At 47.4% G+C, this 26232-nt stretch overlaps 1 protein-coding gene across 1 annotated transcript in view; it reads left to right on the forward strand.

Annotated features, from left to right (window-relative positions):
- PDZD7 (PDZ domain containing 7) overlaps nucleotides 1-25512 on the forward strand; it is a 78840-nt gene extending 53328 nt beyond the window's left edge. Inside the window, exons 13-16 of the mRNA XM_083149218.1 lie at nucleotides 15867-15938; nucleotides 17821-18441; nucleotides 23930-24030; nucleotides 24991-25512. Of these exons, the coding sequence (XP_083005344.1) occupies nucleotides 15867-15938; nucleotides 17821-18441; nucleotides 23930-24030; nucleotides 24991-25143 (947 nt within the window). The 3' untranslated portion in view covers nucleotides 25144-25512. The remainder of the gene's footprint in view (nucleotides 1-15866; nucleotides 15939-17820; nucleotides 18442-23929; nucleotides 24031-24990) is intronic.
- Nucleotides 25513-26232: the final 720 nt, after the last annotated feature.

Raw genomic sequence — 26232 nt, forward strand, 5'->3', positions numbered from 1 at the left:
AACAAACTGGGTATTTACAGACAGTCAAAATGTAGGAGGGCCCTGCTCGCAAGCTTACAATCTATAGGGAAATAGGCATTGATACATAAGGATAGATACTGTGGGGTAGATTTATGATTAGGCGATCAGGGGAATCTGCGCTATCCCCGTGCGTTATAGCAGGGGATAGCGCTTCCCCTGATCTATCACACCCGCCGAGCGTTTACTCTAACGCCGGCGGTGTGGGGCAGGAGGCATAGCGCAGGGGCGATATTTTGCACTGCGCCCCTGCCTCCTGCCAGATTTATGAACGGTCAGCATCGCTGACGGTTCCGCCGCCTGCAGCTGTCGACTTCGCCAGCTGCAGGCGGCGATGCCCTATACCTAACAGCAGGGACAGCACTCTCCCTGCTGCTGGCGCTGAGCTGCGCTGGGATCTTGCGAGACTAGCGAGATCCCGCGCATGCGCAGTCAGCCGGTCGGGGGGGGAAGGAGACGGCGCATCAGTATTAACTGATGCACTGTATCCAGGAGGGACATCGCCGGAGGGGGGAGTTAGCGCTCCCCCACTCCGGCGGCAAGATCTTAATAGATCTTGTCGGTGTCCCCTCCTGCTTCGCCTCGCTAATGAGGCGAAGCAGGAACTGTTATAGCGGCGAGATAGGCGCCGCTATAATAAATCTACCCCTGTATTCTTTATTGCATCGATTCCACCAGAATGCAAGGTTCTATGACTGGTTCTGGAATTTGATAAGCTTGCCTGAAGAGATGAGTTTTTAGGGAACGCTTATACAGTAGGTTTGGAGACTGGAGGAGAGTCTTATTGTGCTTGGGAGGGCATTCCACAGAGTGGGTGCAGCCCGAAGAAAGTCCTGCAGTCGGGAATGGGAGCGAGTAATTAGTGTGGATGAGAGACGCAGATCTTGGGATATTTTGAAATAAGAGAAGATATGTATGTTGGTGTAGTTTGGTTTATGGCTTTGTGTGTAAGTAAAATAATTTTCTATTGAGTACGGTAGAATACAGGTAACCAATGAAGTGACTGACAGTGTAGCTTTGCAGACGATGAACGTCTGGCTAGGAAGATTAGCCTTGCAGCTGCATTCATGATGGACTGTATTGGTGTGAGTCTGTATTGGGGAAGGCCAATAAGGAGACTATTGCAATAATCAATGTGTGAGATGATGAGAGCATGGATTAGAGTTTTCGCAGTGTCTTGTGTAAGATAAGGGCAAATTTTAAATATGTTTTTTAGGTGCATGTGGAATGATTTTGAGACAGATTGAATGTGGTGTACATAGGAAAGTTCTAAGTCAAGGATACGACCTAGGCAGCGAGCTTGAGAGGTAGGAGTGATTGTCATCTTCTCAACAGCAATAGAGATATCAGGTTGGCAACTACTATTTATTGGCGGAAATATAATTAATTCTGTTTTTGAGATATTAAGTTTGAGGTGACGAGATGACATCCAGGATGAAACAGCAGAAAGGCATTCAGAGACACGGTTCAATACAGATGGGGACAGGTCTGGGGAGGATAGGTAGAGCTGAGTATCATCCGCATACAGATGATACTGAAATCCAAAGGAGCTGATTAGTTTGCCAAGAGATGAGGTATAGATTGAGAAAAGCAGAGGACCTAAAACTGAACCCTGAGGTACTCCAACTGAAAGAGGTAGCGAAGAGTAGGTAGAATCAGAGAAACAAACAATAGAGGAGCGGTTAGATAGGTAGGATGAGAACCAAGAGAGGGCTGTGTCTTTAAGACCTATGGATTGTAGTGTTTGTATGAGAAGTGTGTGGTCAACAGTGTCAAAAGCAGCAGAGAGATCTAGAAGAATTAGTAGTGAATAGTGGCCTTTAGACTTAGCAGTGACCAGATCATTCACAACTTTAGTCAGTGCTGTCTCTGTGGAGTGTTGGGCACGAAAGCCTGACTGATGCGGGTCCATTAAGTTGTGCGAGTTAAGAAAGTGTGTGAGGCTAGTGTAGGCAAGTCGAGGTGCATGGAAGTTGAGAAATGGGACGGTAGTTTGAGAGAGAGCTTGGATCAGAATTCTGTTAACACTGGGATTAAACAATGGCTTACAACAATGCTTTGATGGCTGAGCATTGGAGCACCGGTCCTCTGAGCTAGCCCCTACTGAATATGGGGGGTTATTCTGCAAAGGATCGCTAATTAGAGAATTTGCAAATCAATCTAATATGAACTGCGCAGGCGCGGGCCCAAATAGCAAATCAAAATGTGAATGCTTTGCAATCGTAACCCAGTCACAGTTTGGCTGACAGTAAGCGGCGTTGGGGTGGAATCATGCCGATTTTTGGGTGTGTTTTAAAAAAAACGTAGATGTGCTCTGGCATTTTTAAGGTGGGTCTGTGATGTCAGCGCTGACCACTTCCAGCCTGTCTCAGTCGCAGGTTAGTGGAAGCCTCAGACCTACTTACATTAGCACAGATGGCATTCGGGAATTGTGAATGGATTTGTGAATGCACAGCAATAAGCGTTGCATTCGCCATTTTCCAAGGGGCGTTGATTCTCTCCTTATGGGCGGCGGCTTTTTTGCTCGCATTCCAATGAAATTTGTCTGTATAGAGATCAAACCTGAACACCCCCACTTCCCGGCTTGTTACTATTGGTGCTACCTTTGTCATTGTATTAGGGTATGGATCGTAGGGTCCACATTGTTTAGGTTAACCGTTAAGAGGCCAACTGCAAAGGGTCAACATTTACAAGGTAGACACATAAAAAGTCAACATGCATTTTTGCATTTTTTGGTGTCAATGTCAACACCTAAACTCATGGCCCCAATTGGTGTATTGCTTACCCTCCAATGGCTCACGTCGCCCCCCATGCTTTGGGCCAAGTGCCGCACTCTACGAACTTTGCACCCAGTGTGTTAGGAACAGGGAGATCTCGCCTACCCTAACTCCGTTGTTACCCCTTGGAGTTGGCGGATGCGTGCTAAGCTAACCTTCACCAATAATAGCCGCGTTCGTGGGAGCCCGTTAGTCAGGCTCCCACCCCGATGCCACCTGGTCTTACTAGTGACAACGCAGCCGCCAAGGCCGGAGGTAAACAAGGGGAAATCTACCTAACAACCAAAGAGGCGAGAACCACCCTGCCCCACGGAGGGGGTGTCAGTGGATAGCGGACTGGGCTGGGTCCCGCGGTGCTAATGCTGTGGGCAACAGGCAAGACGATGTACCGTGGCCAAACTGACTGGTATCACAATACACGAGGTGTACCCAGATGCTGAGCAAGAGTAACAATACACGGTAGTCTGACACAATCAGACCTGCTGATGGGTGTAACAATACACAGTATGCTGACACAATAAGAACTGCTGACGGGTGTAACAATACACAATATGCTGACACAATAAGAGCTGCTGACGGGTGTAACAATACACAATATGCTGAGACAATAAGAACTGCTGACGGGTGTAACAATACACAATATGCTGACACAATAAGAACTGCTGACGGGTGTAACAATACACAATATGGGAAGCAAGGAGTGAGAATGTCCCAACTTATCTGAACACCAAGAGATCGGCAGGCAGACACAAGCAAGGATTCTGGAGGCAGCCAGGAACAGGGACTGGAAAACAGGAACCACGGGTGAGCAGGAGCCTGGAACCGGAAACACTCAGGACGCCAAATCAAGAGCTATAGCCGGCCTCTGAGTGCTCCAGCAACCAGGTTTAAATAGCGCGCCAAGCGCTACCCTGACGCTGCGTGCGGCGTCATGCACACCCCTTCCTCCCTGCGGCCGCCAGGCGTCCCCCGTCGCCTTGGCAACCGCTGCGGCAGGGGAGGAAGGGGTTGTACGCCGGCAGCCTGACTGCCTGCCGGAAGCTCCCGGCTGATGACGCGACGGCGTCGCGGTAACCCGGCAACCGCCGGAAGAACAGAGGAGACTGCCGGGCGAGCGGAGGCGCTGCCCGTGCAGCTCCTAACAGGAGGAGGGGTCACCGAACCCTTAGAACCAGGTTTGAACGGGAAGGTCTTAAAGAACTCTGTTTTGAGCCTGGGCGCATGTAACAATCGCTCAGGCACCCAAGACCTCTCCTCTTCTCCGAACCCCTTCCAATGGACCAAAAATTTCAGTTGACCCCGAACAACCTTGGAATCCAATATCTGTTCTACTATGAATTCCTTGTGCCCTTGAATGAGGACTGGTTCGCGGTTGGAAGCAGGCCCTGATTGGGAAGCCATCGAGGCTGGTTTAAGAAGAGAACAATGAAAGACATTATTGATCCGCAGTGCTCTGGGGAGCTGCAACCTAAATGCCACCGGATTGACTTGAGCAGTGATCAAAAATGGACCGATGAACCTGGGCCCTAATTTAGGACATCTCTGGCGAAGCTTAATGTGGCGAGTAGACAACCACACCTTTTGCCCCACTCGGAAAAAACATGGTCTCCTATGTTTGTCAAAAATTTTTTTTGAACGTGCTGAAGATTGCCTCAGAGCCAAATGAACCTTTTGCCACGACTTCCTAAGGAAGGACACTGTGGAGAAGGGCGGCCGAGAGGAATCCCAAGGAACAAAGAAGGAGTTGCACTTGGGATGGAACCCGAAATTACACAAAAAAGGCGAGCTCTTGGAGGCCGCATGATACGAGTTGTTATAAGCAAATTCTGCCAAAGGTACCAGTTCGGCCCAATTGCTCTGACATTTGGAGACGAAGCAGTGTAAATATTGCTCCAATGCCTGATTGACCCTTTCGGTCTGCCCGTTGGACTGTGGGTGATGCCCGGAGGAAAGACTGACCTGTATTCCTAAACCGGAACAAAAACTTCTCCAGAACCTGGCCACAAACTGAGGTCCCCTGTCAGAAACTATATCCAAGGGAAGGCCATGGAGTCTGAAAATATGCGAGATAAAGAGCTGTGCCAACTCTTTAGCAGTGGGAAGTTTACGCAAGGGAATAAAATGTGCCATCTTGCTAAAGCGGTCGACCGTGACCCAAATGGTGGTAAAACGAGAAGAAGAAGGAAGATCGACAATGAAGTCCATAGAAATATGGGACCATGGCCTTTCTGGAATGAACAACGGCAGGAGAGAACCCACTGGTGATGATCGGGGAGATTTATGTCGAGCACATACCGGAGAAGAGGAGATAAACAGAGCAACATCCTGTTTTATGGTGGGCCACCAAACCGCCCTAGACAAGTGCTCAAGGGTCTTGGTAACGCCAGGGTGTCCAGTGACCCTACTGGAATGAAAGTCTTTGAGGACCAATTTTCTGAGGTGTTTGGGAATAAACAGTCTATTATGTGGAGTCCCCTGAGGAGCAGAAGGCTGGGAAGCCAGGACACGGGAGGCCAAGTCCTGAGTCAGACCCGCAAAAATGACAGAAGACGGGACAATGGGTGTATCTTTGAGTCCAGTGCTCTGACAAGTCTGGAAACTACGAGATAATGCATCAGCTTTGACATTTTTGGGGCCGGGTCTGAATGTAATGATGAATTGAAACCTGGTAAAGAACAACGCCCACCGGGCTTGTCGTGGGTTTAATCGTTTAGCAGACTCGATGTAGGCTAAGTTTTTATGGTCAGTAATCACAGTGATGATGTGTTTGGCCCCTTCTAACCAATGACGCCACTCCTCAAAGGCCCACTTAATGGCCAACAATTCACGATTCCCGACATCATAGTTCCTTTCGGCCGAGGAGAACTTACGGGAGAAGAAGGCGCAAGGATGAATCTTCTGATCATGAATGTCCTTCTGAGACAGGACAGCTCCAGCCCCTACATCCGAGGCGTCAACCTCCACAATGAAAGGAATTCTAGGATCTGGGTGATGTAAGACAGGAGCTGAGCAGAAGGCCTTCTTTAACTGATGAAAAGACTCAACGGCCTGTGGGGACCAAATTTCAGGATTGGCTCCCTTGCGAGTCAGTTCCACAATGGGGGCAACAATGTCAGAAAAGGACCGGATGAATCTCCGATAATAATTGGAGAATCCTAAGAATCTTTGGATGGCCTTGAGATTGTTTGGACGAGCCCAGGACATGATGGCTTGAACCTTGCTGGGGTCCATGGAAAAACCCTTTGGAGAGATGACATAACCCAGAAAAGAGACTTGAGCAATTTCGAATTCACACTTTTCGAGTTTGGCGTATAATTGATTTTCACGCAACTTCTGAAGAATCAGGCGGACGTGTTGCCGATGTTCAGAAAGTGACTTGGAAAAAATCAAAATGTCGTCTAAGTAAACCACAGCAAATACCCCCAGGAACGGCCGGAGTACTTCATTGATGAAATCCTGAAAAACTGCAGGAGCGTTGGCCAAGCCGAACGGCATCACAAGATATTCGTAGTGACCTGAATGTGTGTTAAAGGCTGTCTTCCACTCATCTCCCTTTCTAATCCTGATGAGGTTATATGCTCCTCTAAGATCAATCTTGGAAAACACCACCGCTTCCCGGATTTGATCGAACAAAACAGAGATGAGTGGTAACGGATAGGAATTTTTTACAGTAATTTTGTTCAAGGCCCTATAGTCTATGCAGGGACGCAAAGATCCATCTTTTTTTTCAACAAAAAAAAACCCTGCACCTACAGGAGATTTAGAAGGACGAATGAATCCCTTTTCGAGACTCTCTTTTATGTATGAATCCATGGCCTGGGATTCAGGTTCTGAGAGAGCATATAGACGTCCCTTGGGCAATCTGGCATTGGGAACTAAGTCTATAGCACAATCAAAGGGACGGTGAGGGGGCAACGTATCAGCTTCCTTCTTGGAAAACACATCGGCAAAGTCTCTGTAGGGTACGGGTAAAGAAGAAAAAACGGGAAGGACAAGACGAAGAGGAAGAGAGAGACAATGATCAGAACAGGAAGAGCCCCAACGTATGATTTCTCCTGTGGTCCAGTCGATACTGGGATTGTGCTTCCTAAGCCATGGTAACCACAGGACGAGTGGCGTGAGTGGACAGTGAAATAACAGAAAAGAAATCTCTTCTGAATGAAGAGCCCCCAGCGAAAGCTGGAGAGAAGGGGTGCACGCGGTAACACTGCCGTTGGCGAGTGGCTGACCATCCAGGCCACAAACCGACAAGGAATTGACCAGGGAAATGGGTTTGAGCCCCAACGAACAAACCAGCCCCTTGTCAATAAAATTGCCGGCTGCACCGCAATCTACAAAGGCAGTGGTAGCGACAGTGCAGTTATTACAGGTGACAGAAACCTGAATAATGATCGAGTCTAGGGGAGAAAAACAAGATAGGCCTAAGTGAGTTTCCCCAAACCCACCTAGGCCCTGTCTTTTCCCGCCTTCAATGGACAGACCACTGCACGGTGACCCTGACCTCCACAATACAGACAGAGACCCTTCAGCCTCCTACGATTCTTTTCTGCGGCAGATAAACGTGTAGCCCCAATTTGCATGGGTTCGTCACAGACAACCTCCGAGGTCTCCCCCGGTGATGTGGAAGGATATACCCCAGAGACCCTTTCCCTCTGGCGTTCCCGGAACCTCCGATCTACCTTGATGGCTAACTCCATAATTTCATCCAGGGAGGTCGGGGTAGGGTAGTGAACCAATGCATCTTTTAACGTCTCAGATAAACCAATGCGAAACTGGCTACGGAGTGCTGGGTCATTCCAACCAGAGTCAATGGCCCACCTCCTGAATTGGGTACAATAAGCCTCTGCGTTACTCTGACCCTGCCGTAGTGCCCTCAGGTTGTCTTCGGCTGAGGCAGCACGGTCTGGGTCGTCGTAAAGCAACCCCATGGCAGAAAAAAAAACATTCACAGAGGTAAGGGCCTCGGACCCTGCGGGAAGGCCAAACGCCCAGGTCTGAGGGTCTCCTTGTAACAGGGAGATGACCATTCCCACACGCTGGGATTCCACGCCAGAGGAGGCCGGGCGGAGTTTGAAATAAAGTTTACATGACTCTCTAAAGTTAAAAAACTGGGAACGTTCCCCGGAAAACCGGTCCGGGAGACTCAACTTGGGTTCGGGGTTTCTAGATGAGGATAAGACCCCTTGCACCCGTTCCTCTTGTGAGTTTACCCGGAGGGTCAATTTCTGAAGCTCTTGAGTAAGAGTATGCATCTGCCCCGCCAGAGCGTGATTAGCAGCCTGCTGGGCCGGATCCATAATAGCTGACTGGAAGTTGGGTGAAGTATGGGCCGGCTATAATGTTAGGAACAGGGAGATCTCGCCTACCCTAACTCCGTTGTTACCCCTTGGAGTTGGCGGATGCGTGCTAAGCTAACCTTCACCAATAATAGCCGCGTTCGTGGGAGCCCGTTAGTCAGGCTCCCACCCCGATGCCACCTGGTCTTACTAGTGACAACGCAGCCGCCAAGGCCGGAGGTAAACAAGGGGAAATCTACCTAACAACCAAAGAGGCGAGAACCACCCTGCCCCACGGAGGGGGTGTCAGTGGATAGCGGACTGGGCTGGGTCCCGCGGTGCTAATGCTGTGGGCAACAGGCAAGACAATGTACCGTGGCCAAACTGACTGGTATCACAATACACGAGGTGTACCCAGATGCTGAGCAAGAGTAACAATACACGGTAGTCTGACACAATCAGACCTGCTGATGGGTGTAACAATACACAGTATGCTGACACAATAAGAACTGCTGACGGGTGTAACAATACACAATATGCTGACACAATAAGAGCTGCTGACGGGTGTAACAATACACAATATGCTGAGACAATAAGAACTGCTGACGGGTGTAACAATACACAATATGCTGACACAATAAGAACTGCTGACGGGTGTAACAATACACAATATGGGAAGCAAGGAGTGAGAATGTCCCAACTTATCTGAACACCAAGAGATCGGCAGGCAGACACAAGCAAGGATTCTGGAGGCAGCCAGGAACAGGGACTGGAAAACAGGAACCACGGGTGAGCAGGAGCCTGGAACCGGAAACACTCAGGACGCCAAATCAAGAGCTATAGCCGGCCTCTGAGTGCTCCAGCAACCAGGTTTAAATAGCGCGCCAAGCGCTACCCTGACGCTGCGTGCGGCGTCATGCACACCCCTTCCTCCCTGCGGCCGCCAGGCGTCCCCCGTCGCCTTGGCAACCGCTGCGGCAGGGGAGGAAGGGGTTGTACGCCGGCAGCCTGACTGCCTGCCGGAAGCTCCCGGCTGATGACGCGACGGCGTCGCGGTAACCCGGCAACCGCCGGAAGAACAGAGGAGACTGCCGGGCGAGCGGAGGCGCTGCCCGTGCAGCTCCTAACACAGTGGATGGTAAAGTATGACATTTTTTTTTAAATAAGAAAATAAATTGTTAAAAACATATGAACAGGTGTTGACCATCGTTATATAGATTTTTTGCTTGTGCCAAACTTTTGTCTTTGTTGACCTGTGCATATCTGCCATATGGCGTCGAGCTACTAACTGTCAATCTAGACTTTTGACCTATCATCCAGATCCCATAATGGTAATATGTCCATCACATGATCACAGTCACCTGATGTTAGCAGTTTAACACTGAGGTAATTGTCTGCAATGACATAGAATTAAGTAGAACGCTGTACATCTTCATGTTAATCCCTCACTCAGGAATATGCAAATCTTCCAGCTAATAATACATATAACACTGACACAGAGGCGGAGCCTGTTTTACATCTTGTAAGCTAACACAGATAACGTCACAAGCAGCCACCCTTCCTATGCATCCCCTTGTCCATAGAATGTTTGTGGGAATGGAGCTCTAAGTCGCTGAGTCGTCTCATTCACCCAACAGTACCCCTCAGAGTATGATTTGGTGCTTATTCGTTGATTTCTGAATTCGCCATCACGATAGTCAAACCTTTGTTCTATGAGGGGTGGTTTCGAGGTCAGTGACTCCGATGTCAGAATAATCACAGGCTTGCTGGAGACCCTGGCTCACATCCCTTGGGACTCTGGTTTAATCTGCGTCCCCAGCTGTAAAACACAATGCGATTCCCGTGATCAACTTAGATTTATTGTACAAGGCATCATAAGGTTGTTTTGGGTGGTGGATGAAAAAGGGTCCTACATGCTGGTAATATATTAAGCACTGATACATATTGTCGTTATGGCTGTCTAACCTTAGTCAGGCAGAGGGCCTGATTCAGAACTGAGTGCCGATACACCTGGCTCTACAGAGTCACAACTAGAGGGCTGTCCAAAGCAAAAGGAGGCCAGATGTATGCGGGCACAGCTGCGGTTATCTGCTTCCAGCTGAGCTGGTTCTGTGTCTGATACGGGATACGGTCACTAGGTCTATAAGCATTAGGTCGACATGCATGAAAGTCAGCATGACTGAAGGTCGGCATGTATTAGGTTGAAATACGGGGGACCCCTACTCATTTTGTCCCCCATATTTTGGGATTCAGGACCGGCCCTTGAGCCTGGTGCTGGTTTTATAAAATCCACGGAACTCCGACTTTGCTCCTGTGATTTTATGAAACGAGGACCTGCTCTTTCAGCCCGGGCTGGATATGCTCAGGAGGGGGGACCCCACATAGTTTTTTTTCCCGTTTTTTTTTTTTTTTTTACACAAAATCGCATGTTTTAAAATGCGCACATTTTCATGACTAAAAATCGCCCGAAATCGCACCATATTGCACTTTTTTGCCGCGAAGTCGTATCTCATTACATATGCGAATTCAGGGCAAAAAAAAGCGATTTTTAAAGGTGCGATTTTTTTGCTTACAAAATCGCACCTTTAAAAATCGCATTTTTCGCCCATGGTGGGAGAATAAAACAGTGTGCCAAGCGCAGCGAGGAACCGTGCCTGAAGCATGCCGAGCTCAGCAGTGCTATGTTTCAGTGTCCATGTCGACTGCGTCGACATTCGGGACCAAATAAAAAGTGAAAAATCCCATGTCGACCTTATGCATGTCAACCTAATGACCCGGTCGCCCTAACCCATGTCGACCTTCCCGCATGTCGACCTAGTGGTGTCGACCTAATGATGATCGACCTAGTTGCTGTCTGTCCAATGATCCATCCCCGTCTGATACGGAATGTTATACAATACTGACTGCAATGTGTATTCTCTGGGAAGCGGTACATCTGTCAGAATGAACTTAGGTCTACAGTCATTAGGTCGACCCCACTAGGTCGACTGGCAGGAAGGTCGACCTGACTTAAGGTCGACATGGGCCAAGGTCGACATGACTTAAGGTCGAATTTGCATAAAGGTCGACATGAGGAAGGTCGACTGGTCATAAGGTCGACATGGGTTTTTCATTGTTTTTTGATCCGAATGTCGACACAGTCGACATGGACACAGTTGTCAATGAGAATCGGACCCTCGCATCGCTCGCTTCGCTCGCAATGCTTCGGGCACGGTGCCTCGCTGCGCTCGGCACACTATTTTATTCTCCCATCACGCCCTAGTGGATGGTAGGGCATGAAATACCGCCTGTCGGCACATGTCCGCTCAAAAAACAGTGAAAAACCCATGTCGACCTTATGACTAGTCGACCTTCCTCATGTCGACCTTTATGCAAATTCGACCTTAAGTCATGTCGACCTTGGCCCATGTCGACCTTAAGTCAGGTCGACCCTCCTGTCAGTCGACCTAGTGGGGTCGACCTAATGACTGTAGACCTAAGTTCATTCGGTACTCTTTACCTAGAAGGGCGACCATCGCGACCATCGAATGCACTAAAAATCGGGTGCGACGCGATGCCCGCGATGGCCGCGATTTCCCATAGGGACCAATGTTAAAAATGAGATTGGACCCGATTTTAGTGTTCAATGCCTCAATGCCCGCGATTTTACATAGGCATTTAAATGGGCCACAGAGCCCTAATAGTCACGTTAACGCCACCCCACGATCAACGTGAACCCGAAGCGTGGCGAGCGCAGCGAGCCCGCGAGGGGCGGCGGTACGCGTCCTCCGACCTTTTCATGCCCTACTATCCACGTCGGCGTGGAGTTGAGAATAGAATAGTGTGGCGAGCGCAGCGAGCCACCGAGGCCCGAAGCGTGGCGAGCGCAGCGAGCCCCGCGAGGGGACGCGGATACCTTCACAGTTATACGCGTCCCCTCGCGGGCTTCACAGGTGTCCGTGGCGAAAAGCGGACACCTGTGAAGCCCGCGAGGGGACGCGTTTACCTGTGAAGGTATCCGCGTCCCCTCGCGGGGCTCGCTGCGCTCGCCACGCTTCGGGCTCGGTGGCTCGCTGAGCTCGCCACACTATTCTATTCTCAACTCCACGCCGACGTGGATAGTAGGGCATGAAAAGGTCGGAGGACGCGTACCGCCGCCCCTCGCGGGCTCGCTGCGCTCGCCACGCTTCGGGTTCACGTTGATCGTGGGGTGGCGTTAACAATTGTGGGGGCCATTTCAGAGTTCACGGTGACTATTAGGGCTCTGTGGCCCATTTAACATTGATTCCTATGGCCAAATCGCGGGCATTGAGGCATTTAACATTAAAATCGCGGTCAATCGCCGTTTTTAACATTGATCCCTATGGGAAAATCGCGGTCATCCGTTTTTAATGTACCCGCGATTTACCCACGATGGCCGCGATTTTTTACCCCCGACGCCCGCGATTCCAATCGCGGGCGCCCTTCTAGGTAAAGAGTACCGTTCATTCTAATAGATGACCGCTTCCCATTCTCTGTATATAGTATATTACATGCGGTTACTTATTTAGACTGTGAGAAACGTATCAAACCTTATAATGGTGAAGAAATGGACAAGCCGACAACCAATCAGCTGCTAGCTTTTCTTTTATAGTATGTACTTGGCAAATGCCAGATAGAAGCTGATTGTTGCTATGGACAACTTCTCCACTCTGATACATGTGTGATTGATAAATCACATTTGGTTACTTGTATCTTCACCTGTATTAACAATATGGAAAAGGCTGTGGTCAGTATATTGCAGACTCCATAATAAGATTGATTTGCATAACAGCTGTGTATAACAGTCTTGTGTGCGCTGGCAACATAGCGTATAGCGTGGTTATAGCTGAGTTTTAAAAGGGATAGAGGGAGATGACGTAATTCTCACACGCAGCCGCCACCAGCTCCGTCTGCAAACTGCCAATATCAGGTTTATTTGGTTTATATTTGACACTGCATCCCCTTTGCTCACCAGGCGTATTGCTATAGAGGCTATTTCAATACCACAGTTGGCAAGAAATGGCTCCCTGCTCGGTATGAGGAGACAGTCCACATTAATATAAAATTAGTCATGTTTTCCTTGGCCCATGTGTTACATCTACACGCTATAATATTTTGGGATTGATCCTTAAAATATCCTTAATCGGACATGGTTACGGGGTGAGTGATAAGGAATGCTCAACTCCCACAGTACATTCCAGCACCAGGGTGTCCATTAAAAGGCAGAGGTGGTTCCGGAACAGTCAGGATTTTCCATTTTCTCCTCCTCGTCGTGTGCACAGCTGCCAGTGCTCAGCTTCCTCCACTGCTGGTGCGCTAAAGGGAAACATCATGCAAAGGGTGTGGTATATTAGGTTGACACCAAAAGTTAAACATACGCGTCGATGCAAGCAAAAGGTTGACATTTTTTTATGGGGGTTTTTGTGTCAGTTTCGACACCTGAGCACGTGGTGCCCCAATTAGTTTACCGCTTCACTTGCAATGCTTTTGGTCAGGTGCTTTGCTACACTCAGAACACTGTACGCATACCCTCCAACATGACCCATTCCATTAGGTACAAAATGCTCTGTTCCTGGACTTCCCTGCCAGTGGCAGTAACAGAGGTGAGGCTGCAGTACAGTCCGGGCCGGCGCCACCACTAGGCAAATCTAGGCATTTGCCTAGGGCGCCAGCCACTGGAGGGCGGCACTTCGCCCCTCGCCTCTCGCATGGAGGCTGCAGGGGTGTCCGTGCCGGGTACCTGCGGCACTGTGTGATCTGGCGGCGGGGTCCCTGCAGTGATGCGCGCTATCCGGCAGCCAGGCGGCGGCGCGGGAAGCGCTGCTGGGTTTGGTATCCGCCGCCAGATCGCACAGTGCCGCAGGTCCCCCCCCCCCGTAGGCACCGGGGCGCCCCACCCCCCCTCGCCTGGGGCGCTCCGGTGCCTTGCACCGGCCCTGAGCACAGTCCAAAATTCAAAGAGGGGGGTCACATCAACTGCCAGTGAGTCCAAGACAGTGATGTTTGGGGTGGCAGTAGGTGTGGCTCCCCTTTTTGAATATTGGACTGTGCTGCAGGCTCACCTCTGTAACTGCAACTGGCAGGGAAGTCCATAAACAGAGCATTTTGTACCTAATGGAATGGGTCATGTTGGAGGGTATGTGTATGGTTTCTAATACCTCACACTAGTGTATGGTGGCCTTAAGGTGCTTGCATGCACAGACTACCAATAATTGCTGTACTGACAGATTTCCTAGAACCCCCAACCCAGAATGCGGAATTTCCCCATTTGCTGCCTGATGTATGGGGCCCATGTTTATGAGGTGAAATGTCAAGAAAAATACAACTACTAATGGGGGGTCTTCAATGGTGCAGATCATCTAACACACTTAATTTACCTAAAGTTAGTGTATTCAGGATACTAAGGCCCTTATTCAGATCTGATCGCAGTACAAATGTGATTGGAAAATGGGGAAAACCATGTGCACTGTGTGAGTTATTTTGTTTCTGTGCAGGGTAAATACTGGCTGCTTTATTTTTGCACTGCAATTTAGATTTCAGTTTCAGCACACCCCACCCAAATCTAACTCTCTCTGCACATGTTACATCTGCCCCACCTGCAGTGCACATGGTTTTGACCATTTTCCAATCACAATTGTACTGCGATCAGATCTGAATAAGGGCCTAAATGTGGATATGCATCATCTATTTACTGACAGAATAGAAACTGCCGTCATGTTATATGGCTGCCTTTTGTCACATGTTGTACTGTAGATCTAAATATCCGCCAAAATTTTGTCTGCTGCATATTGTTCCACTGGTCATAGACTAGAGCAAGTATGGCCAACCTGGGGCTCTCCAGCTGTTATGAAGCATGTTACATCTGCCCCACCTGCAGTTCACATGGTTTTGCCCATTTTGAGAAACAAATTGTACTGCAATCAGATCTGAATAAGGGCCAATGTGTGACCTCACAGGACCTGGTGACACTTCTGCATACATCAACAATGTCTGACAGACCCAAAACCCCCACACCCTATTCCCCCAAAATATACATTTTTGTGAAAGTAGTACTTATTTCATGTATGTATCATCTTAGACACATTGGGGTCAATTTACTAAGATCAGTTTTTTCAGAAGATGGGATGTTGCCGATAGCAACCGATCAGAATCTATCTATTATCTTCTAGAAGGTGCTTAACCACTTAAGTGGTATGCCCGGAAATTTTCCAAGCTCAGCTGCGCTGCTGTAGAGGGCTGTCCCGGAAAATTTCCGGGCATACCACTATGTAGGTGCGCGCCAGTGGTGTCTCCATCGGAGCACCGCCTGGCAGATTAATTTTGGAAGATCCTTGGTATCCTTGGTCCTTCATTTACAGATCACAGTAATCGGGTGGGCCAGTATGGAATCAGAAGCCTTGGGCCTTGGTCATGTAGGGTTTTGAAACTTAGTAAGTTGATCTTAAAAATGATTTGCCATTTTATGGGCAGACAGTGAAGGGAGTAGAGAATGGGAGTTATGTGACTAGAACAGGGCTGGTTGGGTAACAGCCTGACAGCTGTGTATTGTACCAGCTGTAATCGGTGCAGTTCTTTTGCTGGGAGACCAAGGTAATCAGTATATATACATAGTGAATGAATGAGTTCTCATTTCACTCCCTCAGGGTGTTTTTATAGGGGTCCAGATGTATATATAGTCCCACAATGTGTCCAGTTATGATATGGGTGGTGTATGTAAACCTGGTACAACAGTTTTATTTAACAAAAAAAATAAATCAGTTTCTCAATAATATTTTATTTTGTATATTCCTTCCAGTGACATCTCCTGCACTCAGACCCCCCAGATACGACACACTCCCAAAGAAGCATCTTGTCACTCCGGTTCCTGGTCAGTAATGAGTCAGTGAATACTATTTTGGATTATTCATTATATAAACTGTTTCCATATATTAATAAGATGTATCTATTAATAACTTTTTAAAATGAAACTATTTTGTGCAAGTAAAAAAAAAAAAACAGTATACTTAAGTTGCCCATACACAGGTCTGATTTGGCCTGTTGTCATCTGATCCCGACGGATCGGGTGAAAAGTATCGGTACTTGTGAGTTATCCGGACGCCCGATTTCTAAATCGGGTCGGATCGGGCACATCGCATCGCATCGCATGCGACCATCGGATGCGATGCGATGCGATGCGATGACCCGATTTTTCCATAGGAATCAATGTTAAAATGGACTGAGTCCATTTTAACATGGAATTCAATGGGAAAAAGGGGTCCTTTTCATACCCCTACTATCCAAGTGGGCATGGAGTTGGATATAAACCTGTGGCGAGCGTAGCGAGCCACCGAGCCCGAAGCGTGGCGAGCGTAGCGAGCCCCGCGGGGGGGACACGGAATACCGTCCCCTCGCGGGGCTCGCTTCGCTCGCCACGCTTCGGGCTCGGTGGCTCGCTACGCTCGCCACAGGTTTATATCCAACTCCATGCCCACTTGGATAGTAGGGGTATGAAAAGGACCCCTTTTTCCATAGGAATCATTTTAACATTGATTCCTATGGAAAAATCGGGTCATCGCATCCGATGGTCGCATGCGATGCGATGCGATATCGCATCGCATCTGATTGTATGCCTTAACTTAAGGCATACAATCAAAAAATCGGGCGTCCAGATAACTCACAAGTACCAAAGTATCCAAACCGGACCTGTGTTGACATCTGATCCGATGCACGGTCCCGTTCGCATTGGATCCGAGTCGGAGATTATACGTGATGCAAATATGCATCCCCTCCATGCAGCAGGGAACAGGGATCGCATGCAGAAGGACCACATGTAATGTATTGCATGCGGTCCTGCCGCCCAGGAAGGTCCCAGGCAGCTCAAGGGGGATCGGATGCCAATATACTGCAGAGTATTCCACTTTTACCTTGCCCCTGTCAAGATCCTGTTTAGCGTGATGCCACTGTCAGGGAATTCGGACCACCAGCGTTCCCTCCACTAGTCACACATACTGAATCACAATTTAGATTTCACTGTCCCACCCAAGCCTATGTAAGCTTTGAAGAGAGATAAAGTGGATGGAGAAAACCAACCAGCCTTTGCCATTTTTATATACAGCCTGTAGCATGGCAGTTATGAGCTTTTTGGCTATTACTTTATCTCTCTCTGAGGCCAAACCTCTCTTCACTGTTGCATGGTTTTACCAAGGTGCAAATCTACTTGTTTATTTTGCTTTGCTCCCAACTGTGAATTAGCCGCATATTGGACCTTATTCTAAATCAGCCGCATATTGGACCTTATTCTGGTCCGTTCGCAGGCCAGCATGCGTTCGCACCGGGTCAATGTTTTTGTATTGGGCATCTCTGCAAATGTGCATGCACTTGGTGCGTGCACCCATGCTTGCGAACAGGGTGGGGGTTTGTGGGGCAACGTGCTGGCCCATTAGCATATGGGAACGCTCAGCGTTTCCCATGAACGGGCTAACTACTCCTCCCCTCTTTTATATAAAAGGCTAACTACTCCTCACCAAATTAAACCTTGGTGTTTTTTTTTATTTCTAAGTGAAATTTCCCAAAAACGGCTTTGAGGTGCACACCAACAGGTCAAGAGGTACCTTGTTGCTGAATTTGGTGGCTCTGAGTGCCACGGTGTGTCTGCAATGCGACAGACACGCACACACACACTCTTCAGCTTATTATACAGATGCAGCTTTTATATTCCCAAGCTTTGCATTTGTACTGTTATTATCATTATTATGTTTATGTTGTTTTAGATCACAGAGGAACGTTCCAACTTAAGCTAGCGGATGATGCGAACAGTGAGCGAGCGCTACAAGGGGAAATGGAGAGGTTGCAGGTATCGGATACAAAAGATGTAAAAAAGACACATTCCAAAAACTTTCTCCCACTTGAAGATGTGCCAGTCGATTCCTACGATGCCCAAAATATAACTTTTAAAAAGTCTTCCTCTAGGCCTGCAAGGCCAAATTGGCTCCTTACCGAATCCTCAAAGTCTTCTAATTTATCTCAAGGGTCCGGTGACCGCTCCTTATCACTGCCTGGGGATAACCAGTCTTTGCCTACAAGGAGTAGAAAAGATCAAAAGGACACCAGCGACAACTCAAAAGCATCAAGAACTACTCGCAGCAGATCTAGAGAGAAGGACACTGCTTATTCTGTGCTCAATAAACCCAAGAAATCCCGGCCAATCTTATCTCAGATATTCAGAGGTGTCTCTATGAGTCCACCAAACCTTGATATCAAGCTAAAACCTGTAACATTGGAGGCAATTCCCTTCGATGCTGATCCAGTTTCCCAAAATGGCTTCAGCAATGGGAATGAGGAGGAATATGACCTTGTGACTGTAACAATCTCTAAAATGAAGCAATCATTGGGTGAGCTATACAACATTTGTCCCGGTGGTGTCAACTTTCTGTGTAGTCGCACCAACCTGTGTTATTTGTGGAAGTGGGCTGAAACCGCTCTGTTGTGACTCGGGGAGTCAAAGATTGACCATGAATGGTCCACAGACACAGGGTCAACATGGCAATGGTCATCGTGAGTTTTTTGGTTTCGATGTTGAGATTGGTTGACGTGTACCCTCGCATGGCTCTCTTCGCTTGCCATGCTTCAGGCACACTGTACCATTCCCAGTTGTGGACCACGTGGAACCATGAAATAGAAAGAAAAAATTTAGCGAAAAGCTCATATAGACCTTTTCATGTGGTGACCATTCGCATGTTGCCTGTGTCGATCTTTTGACAATGTTGACTTGCTGACCTATTGTCCATGTCAACCTTGTGCCTGTCGACCAATAGCGGTGGACCTATTGACCGTCAACTTAGACACTCTCAACCTATCAACGGAACCAGTGGCATGGGACGAGCACCCGACATAACTGTCCGCCTCTGACGGCACATGTCAGATATAGATATTTTATAGCATAATATAATATAAATGACTAATTGTAAACATGTAAAGAGAGTAATAGCAGACTAGGTAAATGCCACCCAGCCACTATTTGAATGCAAGGGGATGTGTACTCTTACACCTCCCCTCGCTTTCGGCCACACACGTGGCCATCCATCAAATTATTTTCTTCCGGTTCACAAATAAAAGCCAGTCTAGACCAGTGGTGTCAAACTCCTGGCCCTCCAGCTGTTGTGGAACTACACGTCCCAGCATGCCCTGCTGCAGTTTTCACAATCCATTATATAAAATCTGGCATGCTGGGACATGTAGTTCCAATACAGCTGGAGGGCCACAAGTTTGACACCACTGGTCTAGACTGGCTTTTATTTCCGACGGAGATGGCCAAAAAGGGGGCAGGCGGTGATGTCATGTGATGCTTGCCCGAAGCAGGCATTGATCCGCCTGCATTCCCAGGGGAACGTCCAGCTACAGTATTTCATGAGAATGCTGCTTCCGCCCCCTTCCCTGCGGGTTTGATACTCACCGAAGGCATTCGCACAGGGAGTCTACACATGCGCATTATTGAAAACAGGGCAGAATTCACCCCCCACACACGATTGGGTCTGAATCAGGCCCTTTATTGTTGTTGCTGGGATTATGTCTGTAAGCTATGGGGATGTCGGTACGTCTTTATTACAGCCTTTGTCTTACTGCAAAATGATTTCATTTGTGAATGATCAGTAAATGCATCATCCATTTACACAATGGAACATATTGCGCAAAGTTTAGTTGCACTTCTGTAGGAAAGTGCATTTCAAGCCCTCTGTATCCGACATAAGTACATGGACCTGGCACATGTAAAAAGAGACCTCTCCAATAGCACAAAACACTCATGATTCATCTGACACATGAGCGCGGCGAAGCCAGGCAGCACTTTAGCAGATAAGTGCAAAATGAACTTAATGAAGAGAGTGGTCCTCAGGATAATTATAGGCCGGGCTTTGTATGTGGTGTATGTACTGATTGCAGAGTATCCTCGCTCTCACCAATGTAAGTAAAGATTGATTATATAATTGTGTTAAGAGTGGGAAAATAGAGAGCGGAACCACATTTCATGCAGTTTTTCTATGCTCTCAGCACCATGATGGCCCCTTGGGAAGACCGTTCATTGACCTAAGGTGGGGAATATTTATATAGTTATTCTTTTTTTCCCTCAAAAATATCCTTCTTCAGTTCTTCAGATTGTGTGATGTTGGAGGGCGGTACAGTATGTGATCGCGTAGGAAACTTGTGTCAGCTGACATTTGTATTTTCAGCACTTCGCAAACTCTCCCTTGGCGGAGATGGACTAAACTTTGGAGAATGGTAAAGTACTAGTCAATCAGCTCCTGTCATTTTTCAAACAGAAAATACTCACCAGCCCCTAACTGCCATGGTGCATGTTGTATTAGAAAAATGACAGTTAGGGACTGCTTGGTAGCTTATCTCTCTCTCTCCACTTTATCACTCTCCAAGACATCTCCCCCTTGCTGAGAGCTAGTATGCTGTCACTTAGGGCAGGATGTATTAAAAGACATCGCTGCCCCTCCCCGCCCGATCGCAGCGATGCTAGCGCATATGTACACATATGTCACATATGTGGCTAGCAGTGCGGTGATGGAGGCCCCCTGCAATACCTGTGAGGTTGTGTGCGGGGGGGGGTCTCCGTCACATCTCTGGGCACCTCCTCCTCCCCTCATGCTGGGAAGCCTAAGCAGGCTGTCCCCGGCTCCTCCTCCACCCCCTGCAGCCGAAAGGACGTCCGGCTGAGTTGCGAGGAGTTTACCTGGAGGACCTGGAGAAAGGCAAGTCAGGGGCAGGGGGGGTCAGGATCTGTGCCCAAAGGTGGCGATACCCTTGACGGGGCAGCCGGGCATTAGTACATTTGAAAATGCAGTAAAACCCCCGAAAACGGGGGTGTTAGTGCATTTTCCCCTTAGCACCTGTCCTCCCATTTATGACTGACTGTCTTCATCCAGTTGTGTGGTTCAGACCCAGTCAGCACCCAGTGTGCCCACACACGGTGCAATATGTGCTGCGTTTTATAATAGATCGCATCTAGGGCATGATTCTGGTTCACTCGCAAAAGCAAATTCTCTCTAATAGACAAAACCATGCAGCACTGCAGGTGGGGCAGATGTAACATGTGCAAAGAGAATTACATTTGGGTGGAGTTTGTACTTGATGTCTATATTGCAGTGTAAAAATAAAGCAGCCAGAATTTACTCTGCACAGAAACAAAATAACACCCAAATCTAACTCTCTCTGCACCGGTCACATCTGCCCCACCTGCAGTGCTGCATGGTTTTGTCTATTAAAGAGAATTTGCTTTTGCGAGTGAACCAGAATCAGGCCCCTGGTACAGATCTCTTGCGATACACTAAAATAGCGTGCAATTTGAACTAGGTGCATTGTGAACTACGTGGGAGCGTGCATCGCATCTCAAGGCAAAAGAAACGCGGTGCATTGTGAACTACGCTGGAGCGCGCATCGCAAGACAGAAGAAACAAGTGCGATGTGAACTGTAAGTGATGCATTTGAATTTCAAAATGCATCCGAGAATCACTTTGTGTGTGGGCACCATTAGCAGCCCATGACTTTACTAGTCCTCTGGAGATGGGCTCTTAAAATGTCTTCTAACAAAACAAATAATAGAAACAAAAAATGATCTCCCATCCCCAGCCTCCGTAGCCAACAAACTGCTACTGGCTTGTTAATTAACAGCCCGCACCCAGACTCATCTGTCATAGATAGGGCGGGCAGATTGCTAGCCAGTAGATGTTTGTGGAGGCTGCGATAGAGGGCTGATGATCCAATGTCCTGTCTTTTGCTGCTGCAGTTTTGGCAGTTACCAGTGGCTTTACACTGACAGTGAGTCACGGCTGGTGACGCTTGGCAGAGTTTGGGGTAAATTGGTGCGTCTCTTATTAGAATTTTGGACTGTGCTTCAGCTACTGGTATGAGACCTGTTGTATTATGAAAACGCTAACCCCAGTGGCCGCTCCTACCTGTAAGTAGGAGGGGGCTGCTGCTTGGCACGCCGCCGGGTTTCCGCAGCCAGATCTCTGGCGGTTTCCGCTGCCAGGGTCCCAGCACCTGTACGATACAGTTATCAGGTGCCGAGCCTGACTCATCGTTTGCAGACCATAGAAGCTGACTAGGGCTGCACAGTAAGGCAGGGAGTGGCTTCCTTCAGAAACCCAGCTCTCTGCCTAGCACAGCCCGGACTGGCAGTCCTGGAGGGAGGGAACACCTCCCAATGGGACTGCCTGTCATGCAAAGCCACTGACAAGGAGGTGGTGGATTTTACCTGGGGTGCTGCGGTCCTGTACCCCATAGATAAAATCTGCCACTGCTTAAACCTTAAATGCACTAAATAAAGATGACCAATACTGGTGCTAATCTACAGTAGATAACATAAACTGCCTGATTGGGTTCTACCAAAAATTAAAGAAAAGCACAATTGACTAGGTAAGAGATTAGTAAGTACTCGGAGGCAGTTAAACCTACTGTATAGCATTGAATTCAGACCTTAGTAGAATAAATAAATGAAAAGGGGCAATAATAATACTTGCCTCAGGCTTCTCCTTTTGCACTTTGGAAGGTGACATCCAGCTTTTGTGGAACACATTTTTGTTCTAATGTTTTCTTTTATGAACTTTCTTCAAATGTACTTATAAAAGTGGAAACTGTAGTGTGCATTATCCTTCTATATAGAAATCATTTACTATAACACTATAAATATACATAGATCTATAGATGCTTGGAACAAGTTTGCAGTGTCATCATTCCAGAACAAAGTCTCAATGGCCCTTATTCTGATTGAGTCGGATGGCTCAGTGTGTGTTCGGACGTCCGATGGTTGGTGTTTGCGCATGTGCAGAGGTGTATCTGCGCATGTGCGAACGCCTCACACATACGAACACGGCGTGAGTTCCGTGCAGAAAATGTTCGTACGGAAACATCCGATCAGGGGGTGGAGAGGGGCGTGAAGGGCTGTTTTTGGCTCATTACCATATGCGTACGCCCCACGTTTCATGGGCGTTCCCATGAAAACGCTAGGTGTAGGTATGGTAATGCGGCCGTGAGGCTAGTGTGGGGCGGACAGCTGACATAGCCGGATGTCAGCTGGCCGCCCATATCCCTGCTTTCATTCGGAAAAATGTCTGAGTGGTCTGGAGCATTCGGTGCGGCCTGACCACTCGGTACATCATTCGATGGTCGGCGACCATCGGAGGATGGGAGAGGTTCCCACAGATAGGGGAGGTATTCACATGAAACATCCATTTGCGGTCCGTTCACTCTGCGTCTTACCGCATTCGGACGGTGTGAGCGATCCTTGCGGTAGGCAGGGCTAAGAGCACTCGGTTCCTGTCTGAAATATGCATCCGTCTGATTCGACTAGAAAAGGGGCCAATGTGTCTGAATCCAGTGCTAGAGGTGTAAGCGCCTTTGATTACTGCTGAAACTCTTAAGGGTGCCTATACACTAGTGCAATTTGGGTCCTTTTCATCCGATTCCGACAAATCGGATACAAAAGTGTCAAATCGCATGTGTTTTAGATCTGATTCCGATGCACATCGGATCGGCGCTGGAGATCACAAGGGCTGCACTAGATTTATCAGATCTGGCAGCCTTGGCCAGGATCGCATACAATACATCATATACAGTAGGACGGCCTACGGTGTTTTGTTTGCGATCTGCAGCCCAGGAAGCTGCCAGTTCAAGGGAGATTGTAGGCAACTTCTTTACTTATTCATTTAAACCGTAAAGTTTTACCTAGAATTACTAATGTATGTTAAGAAGTGATGTCTGTATCCATTAGTAATTTAGGCAGTTGTCGAGCGGCGGATTCTGCTTGAGCTTTGTCATCTACCATTCACCAACGTTCACCAATGTAGATCATAAATCACCTGTTTTCATTTGTTGCAGGAATCAGCATTTCTGGTGGCATTGAATCAAAAGTCCAACCTATGGTTAAAATAGAGAAGATCTTCCCAGGAGGTGCGGCTTTTATCAGCGGTAAACTCAAGGTAATAATAAATGACAGGACCACTGGCAGCTGACTCAATCACCCCATTGTGGGCTAAACAGCCATCAGCACTGCCTGATTGCTATTCCTAACCAAAAGTTGAATCTGTTGGCGCTGAACTTTGCCTCCGAATTCAGTGAATTTTCTCATGATATAGGAAAATGAAAGAAATACAAAAATGTGTATAAATAGCACAATAATTCTAACAAACTTAATAGTGTTACAAGAAGGGAACCCCAAGCTTCGTACCAGAACTCACACTGGGGTAAGTGCAGCTGTGAATATAAAGGTATCTTTATATCTTTATTTTAAAGGATCACCAAATGTGATAATGATGGATGATCAGGAATAGTAGTAGTTCCCAAACTTGAAGTGCGTACCGTACTCACTGAAATGACAGATTACTCTAGACATATAAAGGTTTCTTTGTGACGTGAAGTTTGATAACTACTACTATTCTATCATTATCACATTTGGTGATCCTTTAATATAAAGATACCTTTATATTCACATCTGCACTTACCCCAGTGTGGGTTCTGGTACGAAGCTTGGGGTTCCCTTCTTGTAACATTATTAAGTTTGTTAGAATTATTGTGTTATTTATACACATTTTTAAAAAAAAAAAAATTTTATTATCCGATATCACTAGAAAATTCACTGAATTCGGAGGCAAACAAAGTTTAGCACCAACAGATTCAACTTTTGTTTAGGAATATCGTCAAGTGAGGATTGCATAGTGGTCCCCCACTTGGATATGTGGCTGCAGGGACTGGCTGCACCTTGGGACATTTCTACACTTTGTTTGTATTGCCTGAGTTCAAGTTCCTACCCTCTAAGTTCTCAGTATTTGCTTACTGGGACCTATGTAACTTCCCCTCCTACAGTATGTCTATGCCAATATCAGTAATAATGAAATGCATTATAATGTGAGTAGCTCACTCTTAGTTTCTTATATTTCAAGGCTGGCTATGAACTGGTCTCTATTGACGGAGAAACACTGAAGAACGTAACCCACCAGCGGGCAGTGAACGTGATTCGCCAGTCCTACAGCAACAAGCAAAAAGAGCCAATGGAACTTGTAGTTAAAATTCCAAAGAGAAGCGAGAAGCGGTGACCAGGAGTTTCGCCTTCCGATCTGTCACTTGCACTAAAAGACGTAACAAACAGATTAATGGCATTTCAGAAAGCCTTAATCCTATTCCTAATGTCAGTGCTCTCTGTTATCACTGCAAGTGCCTAATGTGTCTTCTTCGGCCTTCCTGCAATACCCGTATGCTTCCCGCAATGAACTATCCTGTGCGCACCAGCACCAAGAGCTATGCATGATCATATGTATATAGGAAGAGACCTGAAGAAAGAGCACCATGACTTTTATTTTTGTTATTTATGTAAATAATGTATTTTTTAGAATGTGACAAAGTTTTTATTGCACTAAAATGGGCAAAAATACAAAAATAAATGAAACGTCACTTTGTCTATATGGTATAGTATAGATTTCTGGTTTATTTGTTGGGGAACGAACGGGTAAGACCAGATAGAATTTTGAGCCTCATGTTTTCGTAGCAACACAGTATAAAACACAAACACACACACACACAACAAAATAGTATATACATACACTTGTCTACTCATTAACCACTGCACAATCACACAAGACAATATGGCCCCCTGACTAGTACATTTTCATTTCACATGTATTGGTGGCAATTCTAACACCAACATGTAGAGTAATCAAGGATTAGATGGTTAACACTTCTCACTAGGGGCCAGATGTACTAAGCTTCAAAAGTGCTAAAATGGAGAGTGATAAACAGCCAACCAATCAGCTCCTACCTGACATTTTTCAACCACAGCCTGTAACATGGCAGGTTGGAGCTGATTGGCTGGCTGTTTATCACTCTCCATTTTATCACTTTTGAAGCTTAGTACATCTGGCCCTAGGTCACCAGCCAATCACAGAGTGACCTGTTAACAAGCGCTATACTACTGCACCATTTCCATAATGTAGGAGACTGCAAACAGTGGTATCGGGTGTGCTTGTTATATCTAGTGGAACGACAACCGCATCAAGGTGCTGATCATTATACAAAACCTTTTGCATTCGGGTGATTTAGCTTGCCCTATATAACTGGATCAGTTTACTCTGTTCATTCAATTGTGTCTCTAAATTGGCCCCATGTTTGGGAAGTCAGAGGATATAGCT

This window comes from Crinia signifera, chromosome 6 (assembly GCF_055691185.1).
Source record: "Crinia signifera chromosome 6, ASM5569118v1, whole genome shotgun sequence".
Classification (NCBI taxonomy): Eukaryota; Metazoa; Chordata; class Amphibia; order Anura; family Myobatrachidae; genus Crinia; species Crinia signifera.